This window comes from Eschrichtius robustus, chromosome 1 (genome assembly GCF_028021215.1).
Source record: "Eschrichtius robustus isolate mEscRob2 chromosome 1, mEscRob2.pri, whole genome shotgun sequence".
NCBI lineage: Eukaryota > Metazoa > Chordata > Mammalia > Artiodactyla > Eschrichtiidae > Eschrichtius > Eschrichtius robustus.
The window spans coordinates 127,355,533-127,373,169 of NC_090824.1; the positions used below are offsets into that span (position 1 = coordinate 127,355,533).

At 49.4% G+C, this 17,637-nt stretch overlaps 1 protein-coding gene across 21 annotated transcripts in view; it reads right to left on the reverse strand.

Moving 5' to 3' along the window:
* The window catches only part of MEGF11 (multiple EGF like domains 11), a 377,426-nt gene that overhangs the window by 227,579 nt on the left and 132,210 nt on the right, over positions 1-17,637 (reverse strand). For all 21 annotated transcript variants that reach the window (XR_011075258.1, XR_011075257.1, XR_011075256.1 and 18 more), the window contains exons 3-4: positions 13,875-13,976; positions 9,739-9,839 (exon numbers count right to left, since the gene is read on the reverse strand). Coding sequence is in view for 17 of the 21 variants with exons in the window: in XM_068553983.1 (XP_068410084.1) it covers positions 9,739-9,839; positions 13,875-13,976 (203 nt within the window). In the remaining 4 variants the exon portion in view is untranslated. The remainder of the gene's footprint in view (positions 1-9,738; positions 9,840-13,874; positions 13,977-17,637) is intronic.

The following is a 17,637-nucleotide window of genomic DNA, read 5'->3' on the forward strand; positions in this document are numbered from 1 at the left end:
AAGACAGGATTCTTCTGCTTCAGGAACTCACTTCTGAGTGGGAGAGAGGGACAGATGAGGCAGCACCACAACCAGTGGAACAGAGTGACAGAGGGGACCCAGGGGCTGTGAGCGCAGAGCACATGGAACCAACTGCCACGTGGCTCCCAAACCTCCCAAACTGCCAGGTGGTGCCCTGGAGTGAAACACAGGGAATCCAAAACAGGTGCTAACAGGAGGGGTGTCCAGAGAACCCACTGGGCCTTGGGGGTGCCTGGACCATGAATCTACTCATTCAACAATTATTTATTGAGGGCCTGAAAAGTACTCACAAGTGAACAAGAGCAAGTCTTTGGTCCTTATTTCTCACTGTACATGAATTTATTAGTCGCAGGGTTAAGCGTCAGTATTTTATATGTTTGGTCAGCGTGAATCAGCCACTCTGGGCATCCTAAATCAGTGCTCTAAGCCCACAGACGGGGGACGAGATGGTGGTGGCTGCACCAGCTTTGGCCACTCAGCGAGGACCTGCCGGGGCAGCTAGGCAACCATTCCTTCCCCACCACCAGCCTGGTGACACCCTCTGTGTCCTTGCCTGCTTATCTGAAGGGTGCTTCTTATATACTGTGCTGAAATCTTTTAAAAGTTAAAGATAGTATTATATATATAGTATATGTCTACTATATGTACATATACACACATACATATATATAAAACCATTTTTCCCACTAGACCACATGCTTCTTATTCGTCTCTGTATTCCCAGGATTCCGTAGTGCCTTCAAGGCACAGGTATCTAATAAATGTTGATAGATAGATGGACAAATGGAAGGATGAATGTTGTTCTAGGTAGCAAAGCTCAGCACCAGGTGTTGGTGACCCAAGGGAGTGGCATCAGCCCTATTTCTGGTGATGGCAGCAGGCAGGATTCCCTAGGGAGCCTCTTAGAGGGTCAGCAGAGAATTATTTTACCTAGCAGCTACGTGTTTCAGACAGGACCCACAGCTCTGTGTACACATGCGCACGCAGCAATCCCTCGGACTCACTACCCTGATCCTGGCACCTATCAGACTCACCTTAGCAAAATTTCAAAATCAAACCGGTTTGCCCTCAGTCCCTTCCTCTCCCTATAAACCTCTCCACCTCCCCTCTTATTTCACCCCCACTTTCCTCTCCTGGCCACAGGTCTCTCCTGCTGAGAGAAAACCCACTGAAGGAGGGGAAAGTAGAGGATTGCAAGTTGATCTCCATTCCTGGGCTGCACCTGTCCATGTGGATGCATCACTTAGCCTCACCCAGCTGCAGTTTCCTCTGCTGTACAGGGTGGTAACACTAATACTCACTTCTCCAGCCTGTGAAGACCAAGTGATACACTGTATGGGAAATGCTGGGTGAACCACCAGAAGTTACACTATTGTTTTATTATGTTGTTGGAAGTTAGCCATCAGTCCAAGAGAGCACTGAATTAAACGTCACAGGGTCTGGTTATAAGTCCCCCCACTCCACCACTAGCTATACACCAGGGGCAGTTGCAGTGACAAGGTAAAAAGTACTAATGTAGGCACCCCTGCTACAAAAATGCCTCCCAAGCATAATTAAAATATTAAAAAAATACACACCTGAACTCTAATAGGAGAAAGGTAAATCCCTAAGTGTGAGAAAAAGGTGCGGGTAGTTTATAGCAGTCGCAGAAGGTCAGGTGCTGGAGCTAAGGTAGCCCAGGGAACGTCAGCCCTGGCCTAGCTGCTACCCCTCAGCCCAGGCTGGGAGCCTGGGGGTTAACACCCACACGGGCAGACTGGGCCTTGGGAGTTGCCAGCTCCATGGAGGGGATACTTGAAAATGCTGCCTAACCAGCCTAAGAATAAACAGGGATTCTGGATGAGGAAAAAAGTCTCCCACAGGAAACAAAAAACAGGAGGGGGGAATAGGGAGTGACTGCTTAATGGGTATGGGGTCTCCTTTAGGGGTGACGAAAATGTTTTAGAACTAGAAAGAGCTGGTGGTTGCACAACATTGTGAATGCACTAAATGCCGTTGAATTGAATATTTCAAAATGGTTTATATTATGTTATGTGAATTTCACATCAATTTTTTTTTAAAGGGAAAACCCCTAAGCCTTCACCACACACATCGTGGAATCTCAAACCAAATTATCAATGCAAAAACTGGTCATGGGGCTTCCCTGGTGGTGCAGCGGTTGAGAATCCGCCTACCAATGCAGGGGACACGGGTTCGAGCCCTGGTCTGGGAAGATCCCACAGGCTGCGGAGCAACTGGGCCCGTGAGCCACAATTGCTGAGCCTGCGCGTCTGGAGCCTGTGCTCTGCAACAAGAGAGGCCGCGACAGTGAGAGGCCCGCGCACCGCAAAGAAGAGTGGCCCCCGCTTGCCACAACTACAGAAAGCCCTCGCACAGAAACGAAGACCCAACACAGCCAAAAATAAATAAATAAATTTTTTTAAAAAACAAAAACTGGTCATGAGCCAGTGAAAAACATTAGAGTGCTTAATAAGAAAATGCAAAACTAATGTGTAGGGCTCTTGCACAATCTGGGATGTGGGGGAGGGGCAGAAAGGCTAAAGAGTTCATAGCAAAAAAAAAAGAAGAGGAAAAAAAAAATTACAACCTATATGAGGAAACAATCCATGGTCAAGGAGAATCAGCTGTCTCCAAAAACAGGAGAACTGATATTCCAGGAACTTGATCCAATAGAACTAATAGCTCAAGATAGAATTATCTGAAGAGACTACAAAAGGAATATGTTTAAAATAATTAAAGCATTAAAAGAAGGATTAGAATACATAATGAACGAATAGGACACCACGGGAAAGAAACATGCAGATTTGAAAAAGAAACAAGAGAACTGCAAATGAAACATGTCGTCATTGGAATTAAGACCTCAAAAGACAGGTTAATTAGCAGAGCGAAAGGATTTGAAACAAATGGATATGAGGAAAATGTCCAAGATACGACCTGGAGAGATAAAAGAGATGAAAAATTAGAGCTTAGGAGAGATAGAGGAGGCAGCAGTGACAGAGCCCAACAGTTTGGCGCTCCAATAGGAGAGAACTGGGAGAATGAAGGAAAGGAGATATTTGAAGAGATATGCCTGAGAATTTTCCGGAACTGATAAAGGACACGAATCCTTAGCTTGAAGAAGATGTATACGTCTGAGGAGCCAACAGTATGACTAAAAATAACCCCACACCCAGACACATCCTAGGGAAACCGCAGAGCACTGCAATGACAAAGTCCAGAACACAATGGAAAAACATTCTCAAACTGCTGAAGGAAAATGACTGAAAACCTAGAATTCCATCAGCAGCTAAACCACCAACCAAGCGTGAGAGCAAAATAAAGGCATCTTCAGACAAGTAAAGCGTTTAAGAGTTGATCACTTCATGGACCCTCCTGGAAAGAGCCACTAAAAAAGACCCTTCAAGAGCACCGAAGCCAAACCAAGAAGGGAGAAGTGAGAGGCAAGAGGTGGGAGCAAAGAAACCAGTCAACGTGAGTTAAATTTCATTTTAAATGACAGTCGACTGTACAAAACAACTGCAATAGTAAAACAGGGGTACCTAAATCCCAAAATGGCGTGAGGCATTTACTGGCGTTAAGTCTTACGCACCCCTCAGGTTCCTGTGATGCAGCCAATCTCCCAGATCTGCTGTGGCTCCCTGCCCCTCAGCTGCCCTCACACGGACTGACAACCCAACTAGGTACCCAAGTATGCTGAGCACTCCCCTGGGCCACGGCTCAGCCCGGCAGCCACATACCTGGAGTTTCTGGTTAATCCCTCAACTTCTGGATTTGGAAGAAAACCACACGGCCCCGGCTGGGCTCCGGCATTCCCAGCAGCCACTGAAAGGGCTAGACTACATGGTCTGGAAGTCGGGGGAAGTTACTGCTCCAGGGGGGAGACTCTGACCAAGGGGAAATAAGAGACAGGGAGGTTGTGTAGAGAAATTCCCCCTCCTTGCTGACTACTCTGAGACGTGCTCTCTCCCTGTTACCCATCAGGGGAAGCCCTGAGTACCAAGGGGACGCACCTGCTAAGAACCCGCTGGGCTCTTTGCAATTGACCGGAAGCTGAGGTCAGCACAGCAACCATGACTTAGCATAACGAAGACCAGTGGTTTTCAAAGTGTGGGTCCCATTCCAGCAGCACTAGCATCACCTGGGAACTTGTTAGAAATTCAAATTCCCCAGCCCCACCCCAAACCTTCTGAATTTGAGACTCTGAGCCTGGGGCCCAGGAGTCTGCATGGTAACAAGTCTTCCAGGTGATTCTGAGATTAGGTTATCAGGTGTTCAATAAAGTATTTGCATGAACTGTGCATTGTAATTACTGTGGCATCTATGGCACCTGTGATAAACATTAATACTACTTACTAAGTATCTCTGGCACTCTGCCTTCAAGACCCGCCAGAGCCCTCTACTCTCTGCCAAGCCAACCAGCAACATTGCAGAGGGTGACTGCTCCATCAGCCTGGGTCCTGGGGTAACACTGACTAAAAGCAGACCCCAGCTGGCCCACAATGGACAAGCAATGTGAACAAGAAATAAAATTTTATTGTTTTAAGCCACTGGGATTTGGGTGTTGTTTACCACTGCAGCATAACCCAGCTCATCCAGCCTGACATGGGCCAATATTTTCAAAGAACAGAGCTTCCCGAAATGCTCACTGCCCTATCTCGCAAGAAAAGAGAAAGAAGGAAATGTGTTGTACCCACTGATCTTCAGGAAATATTTGATGCTTGGGCAACCAAGAGTGGCCAGGACTCAGCTGTCTCTGTAGATAATGGGAGGGGACGGGCAGCTCTGGTGCAGATGGTTCTAGAAGGGCTGCCAAGGGCTCTGGGATGAGGATGGCAGCTCTGGGTCAGAGGAAATGGTACAAAGAGGAGGAAAAATAGGCCACCCTGCATCTGTACCAAGCCTTAGGCTTTCCAGGACACTCTCACTCATTGCTTCATCTTTCCTCCTTCCATGCACAGGGATGATCCAGTCCAGAGAGGCAAAGGGACTCGCCCAAGATTGCACAGCAAACTGGTGGCAGAGTCAACCAAGGTTTTCACTCCCAGGCAAGTGTCCTTCTAGCACCTGCCGAGAAACAGTCTCCAGGAAGGTGGTTTTGGAAGGAGGCCGATGTCCCCCTGTCCCTTCCCAGAGCACAGGTGATGCTCTTGTACAGGGTCTCTTGTACAGAGAGGACTCTGGCATCGAATGGGTTCTCACCAGGTTCTGGCGAACTTGGAGGTTTCTGGCCTCCAAGGGGTGGAAAGGGAGGAATGGAGGTTCAGGGGCTACAGGGCAGCAGCTCATGAGTGCTCCCAGGTTTACAAGCTTCTCATCTGGCACCCAGCACCCTGGGCACCATCCTTCACCCTCTCACTACCATTTCTCCCTCTCACAAGTTCCCAGACCCTGGGGTCTCCACTGTCTCGTAGAGAGACAACAAAGCTCGTGGGTCACTGGCTGGTTCCCTCTCCCTTTCCTCCCATCACAATAAGCAGGACAGAGTCCTGGTAACGGCGGACACTCACCTGTTATGGGTTGAATTTTGTCCCCCTAAAATACATATGCTGAAGTCCTAACTCCCGGCAACACAGAATGAGACCTTATTTGGAGATAGGGTCTCACAGAGGTAACCAAGTTAAAATGAGGTCATCAGGCTGGGCCCTAATCCAATATGACTAGTGTCCTTATAAAAGGGGAAATTTAGAGACAGACATGCACAGGGAGAAAGCCATGTGAAGAACAGTGTTATGGGGCCACAAGCCAAGGAACTACCAGAAGCTAGGAGAGGGCAACCTGGAGAGGGGCCTGGAAAAGATCTTCCCTCCCATATGGTCCCTCAGAAGGAACCAACCCTGCTGACACCCTGATTGTGGACTTCTAACCTCCAGAACGGTGAGACAATAAACTCCTGCTGTTTAAGCCACCCAGGCTGTGATGCTTTGTAACTGTTTACCCTGTAACCTCCTGATCCTCATTCCATCTTCTCCCTTCTTCCTAAAATCACCTCCACTGACATCCCTCTCTCTACTCCATCCCCTCAGTGTCAATCAGCACATGACTTACAAGTGCCCTAGCAACAAGCTGGTGCCCAGGAAGATATAGAAATCAACTTGAAGTAGAGACAGTTGGATGCATCAAAGAATCTAGACTGAGTGTGTGGTCCCAGATTCAAGTCCTAGCCCTGCCACTGTTGTGCTTTGGGAACCTGGGAGAAGTCCCTTCCTCACTTGTACATAAGTGTCTCTCCTGTACTGTGATAAGGTTGAGTTAAATGATCTCAGCGTTTCCTTCCGGCTGTGAAATTCTGCAGTTCTCAGTCAAGATAATATGTGTTTGCGATCATTTTTGTACTCTTCCCTAGAAGTTTATTCTTGTAACCTCACCCTAGGGTCCACTTACTTCATGAACCTCTTTCCTCACTCCCATGACCACCTAGACTCTTACCAGTCCCTACCCGTTTCCCTTGATCAGGCCCCATCAGTTAACATGCTTGCAAAGCAGAATGAGTAGGCATTTAATAAATACTGGGTTGAAACACCCTTCAAGGGCTTCCTCTTCTGTCTGTAGCGGATTTCTCCTTAACACTCAGCCAAGACGGCGTGGCTAAAAGACAGCCCCTCCTCTTTAGTCCTTTATACACCCTACTTTATAGAGTTGCCTGTCAAAGCACCGACAACACTCTGCTGCACGTATTTGTGAACCAGACCACCTCCTCCCACCAGGTCGCAGGCTCCCCGAGGCAGCAACCATCTCTCTTTTGCATCTACATTCCCCAGCATTTGCATAATAGGAAGCAACAAATATAAGTGGAGTGGATAAACATGAGCATATGGCAGAAGCTCTTCACCATGGGTTGGAGGACCCTTAAGGGTTTCAAGGGATCCATGAACCCACTGAAATTGTGTGCAAAGGACTGTGTGTACGTGTAGGTTTACCTATGTAGTGCGCATTTTCCCATGGAGAGGGTCCGTGGAGCCCTGAGAAATTAAAATAAAAGTCAAGGCTGAGGGCTTCCCTGGTGGCACAGTGGTTGAGAATCTGCCTGCCAATGCAGGGGACACGGGTTCGAGCCCTGGTCTGGGAGGATCCCACGTGCCGCGGAGCAACTGGGCCCGTGAGCCACAATTACTGAGCCTGCGCGTCTGGAGCCTGTGCTCCGCAACAAGAGAGGCCGCGATAGTGAGAGGCCCACGCACTGCGATGAGGAGTGGCCCCTGCTTGCCACAACTAGAGAAAGCCCTCGCACAGCAACGAAGACCCAACACAGCCATAAATAAATAAAAATAAATAAATTAAAAAAAAGAAAAAGTTAAGTCTTTAAAAAAAAAAAAAAAAAGTCAAGGCTGAAAAAAATGTTAAGACCCAAAGCCATGAAGTAGGGACGTGACATTTATTAAGCCCCTACCTTGTGCTGTGCCTGGTGGTGTAGGTGTTACTATTCCTACTTTGCATGAATGGAAACTGAGGTTCTGAGAGGTGACATCTTGGTTCATGAAGAGAGAAGTAGCCCGTCCAGGGTGGTTCAGAGCAGACTCTGGAGCCACAGAGCCTAGGTTCAAATCCCAATACTATCACTTTCTAGTTGTGGGATCTTGGTCAAGTTACTTAATTGCTCTGTGACTCAGTTTTCCCATCTGTAAAATGGGAGAAATAAGGGTACCTACCCCAGAGGGCTGTTGTGAGGAGTTGACGTGTTCATGTATGTAAAGTGATCAGAATGGTGCCTGGCATGGGGTGTGTACCCTGCAGACGATGAGGAGGAGGGTAAAGAGCAAGATACTGGGACTGGCAGAGCTGAGCTGCAAACCCAGGCCTGTGGGACTCTTGCCCTTCAGTGCCATCACTGCCAGCACCCAGCATGCCACAACGCCCCATCTCGCTGCTGAAACTCTCCTGTGCCCTCCTAGGAAAAGCCTTCAGACCTGAAAGTGGCTTTTCTAGCTTGGCTTCCTGGAGGTGGACAGGCCTGTGGCACCAGTTTGGCAGGCAGTCCCTGGACGTTATATAAGGAGTAGGTGGGAGGTTATAAGCGGCCTTTCCCGGTCAGCAAGACTGAGCCTGTACAATCAGGACACTCTGCTTCTGCTCTGCTTTTCATGTTCCAAGAGCTTTACCAACATCCACGAATAGAAATTAGAAAGGGGATGAGCTCGTCCATTCCTGGAGCCCCATGCTGACGTCCAGAATCCCTTTATAATTTCCCTGAGTCCATCGCTGTGCCCTGAGCTCCAAAGGGCCACTCACAACCATCCTGCTCAGGCTTTATAAATCCCGCGTCCCACCCCACACCTGACGTTCACTCTGCTTCGAGCAGACAAAGCAGCAGCAGTAAAGCCTTCAACCTGATCTCACTTCTACACCTGGGCGCCCCCAGTAACCCTATCCCAGGTGAAGTGTCAGCCAAGGCCTTGTTCCAGCCCAGTCTTCTGCCCTGCTCCTGGGAAACAGCCTTTTTGGGTTTGCTTTGGGTGAGTATCTTTGTGTTTTTCCTGCGAAACCATCACTATTGCACTTATTTGCGAGAGCATTTTTCATTCATTCCTGTAATGCAATTAGAATCAAGTTTCTTTAGCATTAGGGGAGATGTAACATCAGTAGGGGAAAACTGTCATTTCATTCCCAACATCAATATGCCCACTCTGCCCAAATTCTCTCTCTGGTGCTAGCTTGCTCTACCCTCCCGAATGGCAAGGAGAATACTAAAAAGGAGATTCACTCTCCAAATCTGCCTCCAAATGAAGAGGCAGAAGCTCTGGGGCTGGATTCTCCTCTCAGTCATTAAATGGGGGCTCCTAGCTTCTCTGACACTCTCCTGCAGTTGAGGGAACCCCTAATGCCCAATGGAAAGCTCCATACTGGCCCCCTCTACTGTTCAGAGGTGAGTGGGAAAGAGTCCTCTAGACTCTGACAACAGGGCCCTACAATCATCCTCCCAGAGAGGTTGAGTGACTTGCCCAAAGCAACATGCCTGGGAAGATGGGACCAGAGCCCAGATCTGCAGGCTCCTGGGTGTCTCCTACTGCATGACAATGCCCTCCACCCAGAGGGCCTGTGGCTGCCAGAAACTTAGCCCTTATCTCTCTGGGGGCACTAAGGCTTCAGTTTTCTGTAGACAAACAGGGGAAGAGATGACATGAATCTTTTATGCACCCACCTTTTCTTCAGTGTCTCCCAGTCCTTTTTGGAAATCCTCCCATTTACTGGAACCAGTCCCTTGTGAGCTTACTCTTGCCATCCTCCTTCTAGGTGCTACGATCTTGCCATCCAATGATCCCGCCCTCCCTGCTTCCTCTCTTCCATCCATCCATCCATCCATCCATCCATCCATCCATCCATCCATCCATCCATCTATCCACGCATCTCTCCATCTCTCCATCCATTTATTCATTCACCTCTTCCTTCCTTCTTGAGCACCTCAGCTCTGTGCCAGGCACTCAGCACTTCTTCCCCAGTGCTCCTCAGAGCACCCACTCCAGAAGAGTCCACTTCTCTCCTGACCCCATCAAAGCCTAGAACTGATGTGCTTACATGCACCCTTTTAGGAAGTTGATCTGATAGACAAATCTGTGCTAACGCGTTTGCACCAGACCCACTATCCCCCCAGAACCGGCAGCAGGCAATGATTTCTGGAGCCCTCAGGTCAGCTGAGGCCTGCTGCCCAGGGCCTGGATAACAGCCCTACCTCCCTTTCCCTTGTCCCCCTTCCCTCCCCTCCCCACTGCAGCCCCCACATACGTATGCAGAAGTCTCCGCTTTCGTAGTAGCCAGGACAGCACTGGGACCTCCGCCGGTACATGGTCCGGAGCCCACGCCGATACGCTGTCTTATAACTGATCCTAAGGCACAGAAGAGAAAGCCACTTGAAAGTATTGAAAATCAATCACTCCTGTTAGAATGATATTCGTGTTAAGCTATATCAAGGATGCCATTCAATAATTACTTTAAAATGCATGGCGGCTTCGAATATGATGGAACACAATAAAGAAAAATCGATGGTGGGATCTGGGCCATTGTGATGCAGAACGTATTACTGACATGGCGGCAGCATTTGCTACACCTGCTGACTTCTCCCCAGTCCCTTCAGAGCGATACTTAGAAGGGCTGCAGAAAATACTTTCTGGGTGACACTGTGGACAGTACCTGGGGACTTCTGAAAACCTCCAGACCCAGGGCTGGAGCAGCCCATGGGGTGACCTTGATAGGAATTGGGCCCTGAGAGTTTCTATGCCAACTGCCACCTCCCCAACCATGATTGCTCATGGCCCTCTGGGGATTGGTCCACCCAGCTGGAGAACAGAAGCCAAGTCAGCAAAAGGACCCTCTGAGTCTGACTAGGTCCCAGACAGTAGATTAATCTCCCTCCCACCAAAAATAACACCCCCTGGGGAAGAGCTTCGCATGCCATCTTGGGAAGGCTCAGAACCAGCTCTGCAGAAGAAGAAGCTAAGATCCAGAGAGCAGAAGCTCTGGACGGGAAGTCAGAGACCTGGGTTCCAGTTCTTATGTAGACCTGGCTGTTGAGACTTTGCCCTGTGCCACAGAGATTTATAGGCAAAATCACTCAGTCTCTATCTGAGGCAGGTAGCATTATTACGCCCCCTTTATTTCTTTCTTAGAGTTTTTATTCTTATTTTGTTTTATGTACTCTCCCCCTTTGTTTTCTGGATGAGAAAACTGGGAAGTTAAATCACCTGTTCGAGGTCACACAGATAATAAGTTTCAGAGGCAGAATTCAAATGCAAGTCACTCTAATTTCAAAGCCACTGGGCTTAACCTACTGCCCTGTGCCAGTTCCCAAGGGGTGGCTTTCTGGGCTAATGGGATGGCCATCATGAAGCAGTAGGACAAGGGAATGAATGGTGTGAGGACAGAGTCCTAAGGAGGGAGTCAGAATTGGGTACTGACAGGCAAAGCCCCTTCCTCACACATAAGGTCAAAATGGAGGAGATTTGAAGTGGCCATTAAAGACCAGAGAGAGGAAGTAACTTCCCAAGGTCAAGGTGTAACTTGGACTCAACCCAAGTCCTCGGGCCTTGAAGCCAGAGCTCTTTCACTTCCCCACCAGCACCCCAGAGGAGCCTGCCCTGTGGACCACTCCTTGGGGGGCAGAGCCACGGGGTCCAGTCACTGGAGATGCCTACAGCCTGCTTTCCATGGAGGGTCAGGCCAACTTGGGCAGGGAGTCCTACAGCACAGCCTGGGCCAGCCCTCCCAGGGCTTACAGCCCTCGCTTTATGACAAATGACAGTGCAGGACTCCAGGGAAATCTGTGATATTTGGGAATGTCGCAAACTAAGGTCATTCTACTTTTTCAAAAATCCATAAGGGAAGGTAAGCCAGCCTCTAAGTGAAGCTACTTCGCCGGTACAGGAAGGCAGCTCCCGGCAATTTCAGGAGTTGTATAAGCCTCCGAGATAAAGAATGACTCAGGGTTGACTAAGAAGTCACTCAATCCATGCCTCCCACCAAACAGAGTTATCCCCAAGCCCTTCCAGGGGAGAGGTGGTCTCAGAATCATTAAAGCCTCCCTGGAGAAAGATGTCCCCCACTGCTTCTACCTTCCTGTCCTTGCTGGCTCCTTTCCTCTGGAAGGAGAGGGAAGGGGCCAGGGGCCAGGCTGCTATAAGAAGGATACTGTGTTCAAACAAGCCATTCCACACTGAAGGTGACTGATGGTGCTGCTGTCAGCCTGCTCACTCTGGGTCAACAGGAAAGCTGCAAAGCGACTCAATAATTCAGCAAAATACTTCATGTTCCAGGAATGCAGCCTGTTTTAATAAGCAGCCACTCACTCACCCTTCCCCAGTGGTGATGGACGGCAGCGCCAGCCTCTGAGTACCCAACAAAGCCACTCCTCAGAGCAAACTTGGCTCTGGCACAGGGCCTGACAGAGTCATGGAGGGAGCAGGACTTTTCTTTCTGCCTCTGCCTTTGACCAGGGCTACAGGCAGCTAACTTGGCCAATTAGGAGAGGTTAAGGGGATGCAGTAATGGCTGAATCGTTCCTATCAGATCAACCCTCCTGCAAACAACTCTGCAATCTGGGGAAAATATAAAAAACAACTACCTGAAAAGCACTAGAGAGAGAACAAAGGCAGATACTAGAGGGAAGTAGACACTTCGAAGAAGGGAATGACACCAGGAAAGGTGAGCCCAAGGGCAGGCCCCAGTCGACAATATTCCAGGCGGCTAAAATTCAGATAGAGGACACACAGCCTTACTGGTCTGAAGAACCACAGGACAAGCTGAGGGTAGACCCAGCAACTAGAAAGTGACAAAGAAACCCTAGAAAGGAGAGAGCCACAAGGAGGAAGCCCCATATTCTTTGTAAAATCTCTGCGCAAACTTCTGGCCCCTGAATTACACGTGTACAGGGCAGGTTCCAAGCAGTCCAGCAAAGGCTGAAAATATGAACTTTCAGAGTTTGGAAACTGAGTTTAACCAAGTTAATTGGCTGCTAAAACAAACAAGCAAACAACAACAACCACAAATCTGGAGGAACACAAGAGAATTCAGTCTCTACAGTCTCTGTTGTTCATAACGCCCAGAATACAATTCAAAACTACAAGACACATTAAAGAAACTAGAAAATTGTACCTCTATAAGAAGCAATCAAGGAAGACCAACCCTGAGATGACCCAGATGTTGGAATTAGCAGACAAGGATTTTAAAGCAGCTATTATATCTATGCTCAGTGTTTCACAACAAGTTACTAGAAAAACCCGCAAAGAAAACGAGGACTTCAGCCTTCCAGCATAGAGCAAGTTTCCCCATCCACATTTCTGTCCACCATGATTCCTGCATAACCTCGAAGAGCGACCAGGCCCACAAAGAGGAAGCAAAAAAATCTGGAAACAACACAGATGCTCAGAAACTAGGAAACGGGCCTACCAGGTAGCCTCTCTCTCATTCCCTCACTGACCTTTCATCTGCTGAATTTTCACCCCTCAAATAACAAAGCTACCTTGCCTGTATCTAATACCTCACTTTTCCCCACTTTCCCCTGCTGTTTTCACAGTATTTGCACATCCCTGACCCTGCAGGTAGGTAGGGCAAGGATCATTACACATTTGATGAGTACACAGGGAGTCCCAAAATAGAGTGACTTGCGCAGGGTCATCCAACAAAACATGTTTTCTCTTCCTTCCTCTCCTGCCTCCCTGGTGCCAGGAGGGCATGGCATGATTTCCAGGAGGACTGCAGAATTCCCATGTGCAGTCGTTCAGATGGAGTGCTTCCCATGGGCAGCCTGGCCAAGGTGCCAAGAGGTGCTGGACTATAGCCTGCACCCTGTTCTCCAAGCCGGGTACACTGCACGGGGCTACATGTGCTCTGACGGGGGCCCTCTGAGGTTGGATTTCCTCCAGAAGCAGAACCCGAGGCAAGGATTCAAAAGTAAGCAGCTTATCTGGGAGACGATCCTAGCAAGCACTAGGTGGGGTGTAGTAAAATGAGACAGGAAAGTAAAGGCAGCCAGTTCAGGGTGTACTTTTGAGCAGCTTCCTGCTGTGGGTGACTGAGGTTCCATCCCACTGGGGACCACAGATACGTGCAGAACATGCCTCAGAGTTGGGTAAGGAACTTCTTACCCTAAGGGTAAGGAAGCTGGCGTATTTTTCCACTAACTCCCCATCTGTCATTGGGTGAGGGATGCCCTCCAAGGGCAGTAATTCTCTAGCACTTCTAGCCTGCCCTGCCCATAAGCTGCTCTGACTCCAAAGAAGCCCTCAGCAGAGCCTCTCCCGTGAGTACCAAGAGTGGGTACCAAGGGGATGCAGGCGGTGCACTGACTCCATCTGCTAGGGGGGCAGGAAGGTGAGCCTGAGGGCCTGCCTCTTTCCCCCCGCTCACCATCTCAGAGAGGTACTCACCGGTGCCTGGTACACTTGAACCAGTTGAGGATGTCTGTGCATCGCGTGTAGTAGATCTGATCAAAGGGGTGTGCGTACGATTCCTGGACGGTCACGGCATAGCTGAGAACCAGACAGGAGACGGAAGCTGTGGTCAGCACTTGGGAGGCAGAGCTGATATTCAGAATGGGGTCTCCCTCCCCAGGGGAGCCAGGCCCCACAGCCAAGTGTCCAGGGGTTCCAACCCCCCCCCACCCCAACCCCACTCTCCTCCTCCTGCCCTGGCTACTCTCCGCATTCAAACCTCCCTGACTCCAGGTTAGATCCAGGACACACCCCTTACTGCCCTTTGGCCCAGCTCACTTTCCGAAGTTCTGGTTCATTTGTTCATTTAACAGAGAATGAATAAAGGAAGGTTTCCATTTATTCTATGTGGCTCTGGAAGGCCCAAAGCTAGCAAGTTTTAAAATACTTAATGTTTGTTCAGATCTTTATGGTCTTCAGAGCACATGCATGGAGGCTGATCTTTGCAGCAACTCTATGAAATAAGTGGTCCCACTTTACAGATGAAGAAATGAAGGCTTAGAGGCAGCTTGTCCAGGCCACACAGCTGGTACCGATAACTGTTAATATTTGAATGCCCTGTGTTAAATGTTTTAAGCCCTCTTAATCCTCACACAATCTTTTTTTTTTTAATTTCTCATTATTATTTTTTGGCTGCGTTGGATCTTCGTTGCTGCACGTGGGCTTTTCTCTAGTTGTGGCAAGCAGGGGCTACTCTTTGTTGCAGTGCGCGGGCTTCTCATTGTGGTGGCTTCTCTTGTTGTGGAGCACAGGCTCTAGGCAGCCAGGCTTCAGTAGTTGTGGCTTGCAGGCTCAGTAGTTGTGGCTCACGGGCTCTAGAGCACAGGCTCTGTAGTTGCGGCGCACGGGCTTAGTTGCTCCACAGCATGTGGGATCTTCCTGGACCAGGGCTCGAACCCGTGTCCCCTGCATTGGCAGGCGGATTCTTAAGCACTGCGCCACGAGGCAAGTCCCCTCACACAATCTTATAAGGTAGGTGGTGGCATTGTTATCCTCATTTTACAGATGAGGGAACTGAGCATCAGAGACGTTAAGTGACTTCCCCGAGGTCACCCATTACCCTCTGCCTTATTATGTCTCTAGTATAGCTGGGGATGCATCGAGGACATGCCCCCAGACCTCCTGATCGAAGTGGTATCTTGTTACCTGCCTGTTAACTGTAAACCTGGACCAGGGGGTAGAAGCCACAGGAAAGCAGCTCCCAGCTCCATCAAAATAAGCCTTTCCACCTGCCCGCGCTGGCAGGAGAGGTATGAAAAGGCAGTCAAGCCAGGGTGTAAGGTGAGGACTCACACTTCCTATGCAGGCTGGGAGAGGACCTCAGCTGAGATTTTAGGGATTAATTTTTATGTCAGTTGGTATTATTCTGTGTTTTTCCCCAGAAGGCTCACTCACTTGGGCCAGATGGCCAGGTCCAGGCTATAAAAGCCCGTCTGCTTTGCCTGAGAAAACTGTCGGTTTACTTGCAGGGGGGCTGGGGCAGGCCAGCCCCCCGAGTGGGTCTCTAGCAGGCTCTCTGCTGCCAGAAATGTCAAAGGTCTAGAATTGAGAAAGAGGAAGCCAGGAGCAGTCAGCAATGCACGTGGACTCAGGGTGGCGGGAAATTCTGTTTCTCTGAAGCATGGAGGATGTGAGAAGGGCCCTTGCTGAGCCTCTACCAGCCGGCACATCAGAGACACATGTCTATGCAGACATGGCCTGAACCCATGTCAACTCCAGGCTTGGAGAAACTGAGCTTGACACCCACCCCTGGCTTCCCAAAGCCCCTTCCAACTCTGAAAATCTATGACCCTGGGCTCCTGTATCTCTACTGAGTCTCTCACTTAGAGGCAGGATAAGAGTTCAGGGGCTCTGGGTCAAGTTGGAACCCTGTCACTTGTTAGCAGCCTGTCCTTAGATATAATACTCAGCTGGTATAAGCTTCCATTCCCTTACCTGTAAACCTATGATAAATATTACCAGGGGCTTCATATCGTTATTGCAAGGATTAGGATGGCAGTGATAGTATCTATCTCTCAGAGTGGTGGAAAGGTAAAGCAAGATAACACAGGTAAAATGCTCAACACAAGATAATACACATAAAATGCTTAACAGGTACACTGTCAGTGTCTAATAGATGCTGGCCATCATCATTATGTGACTGGCAGTGACACACCTCCTTGCCAGGCACTGAGGGATAGTTCCTCCCTGACCATAATACGGGATGGGGAGCAAGACCGCACACAGACCAGACTCCCTGCCTTTGTTAAGCACCTGGGGGAATCAGGCACCCCTTCTAGCACAGACAGGGACAGTGGGTGCTCAGAGAAAGGGCATCAGCCCAACAGAGACGGTGGGGAGGGCGTCATGGGGAACAGATCCAGCTCTGCAGGGGTGCCCTGAGCCAAGCGAGTCAGGCAACCAGAACTTGAACCAACTCCAAGTCCCCGGGTGAAGCATGTGCCCCTGGTTTCATGGCTGGGTGGTTTAACACGCTCATTTGCCAACATGCTAACGAGGGGCCAGATTAATCTTGTAAAGCTGGGCTTTGCTAGCCAGGGGAGGTCTTTCTGCTGGGTTTTATGGTGGAGGGGCATAATTAACGAGGAGCCTGCCAGAAGCACTAATCCAGATGGGAACTTCTCCCTAAGCGGTCTCCGGGGACCAGGGTGTGTTTCTGGAATGACACAGACTAGACTCATCCACGTGTAGATGGCAATGGAGCTCAGTTGGAAGAGCCAAGAAGAAGGAGGTGCCTGGTGGCACAGGGCATCACAGCAAGACCTCCTCCCTAGGGGCTGGAGAAGCCCCAGACCTCCTTTTAGCTGCTGGAGTCTCTCCTTGTCCTCCCATCAAAGCAGTAACTACAGCTGATAGTCCGAACAGCCTGAAACGCCGGCTCAGTGCAGGTTCGGATCAGAACATTTCCACATTCCAAATGTATTCATGTCGGGCAGGTTTAGAAAATTAGAGAGTTTGGTTTAAGTTTGAACTGATCCACTGGTGCAAATGGCACTCAGAGAAGAGGGAAGTCAGGGTGGGCCCTACCATCAGGGAAGGCTTCCTGGAGGAGAAGCTGGAGGCACTGGGAAAGGCAGAGGTGAGCAGACAGGAAGGAGGCGTTCCAGAAGCCGGGATACAGCACAGACTTCGGCAGGAAGCAACAGAGTCCCAGCTGGGAAAGGTGGATGAGACAGGGATTGCTGAGACTGAAGTCTGCAAACCAAAGACTAATGTGGAAGTCACCTGCTTTCTCCCTCACCCACTGGGAAATAAAGATATACATTCACCAAAACCAGAAGAGGTAAGGGGCCTGGATCACCACAGAATCACGTGGAAAGCTTATGAAAACTGCATATGCTAAGCTCTACCCCAGACCTACGGAATCAGAGTCTCTGCGGAGAGGACCCAAGAGAATCTGCTTTTCATCCGCACTTCAGGGTGCCTGATGTGCAGTAAAGTCTGTGATAACTGTTCCTGCAAAGCTGGAGTTGTCAACAAGGAAAGACAATAATTGAGCTTCATGGTCCTCAAAGCCCTTTCATGAAACCGGTACCTTGATCATCCAACAAGCCTGTGAGGCAGGGGTAATGATTCCCCCTGCTTTACAGAGGCAGAGGTAGGCTCCGAGCGGTTCAGAGACATCCCCAAAGTCACAGGGCTAACAGATGGCAAACTCCAGACTGGTGTGAACCAAGGTCTCATCACTGATCTCGTGTTC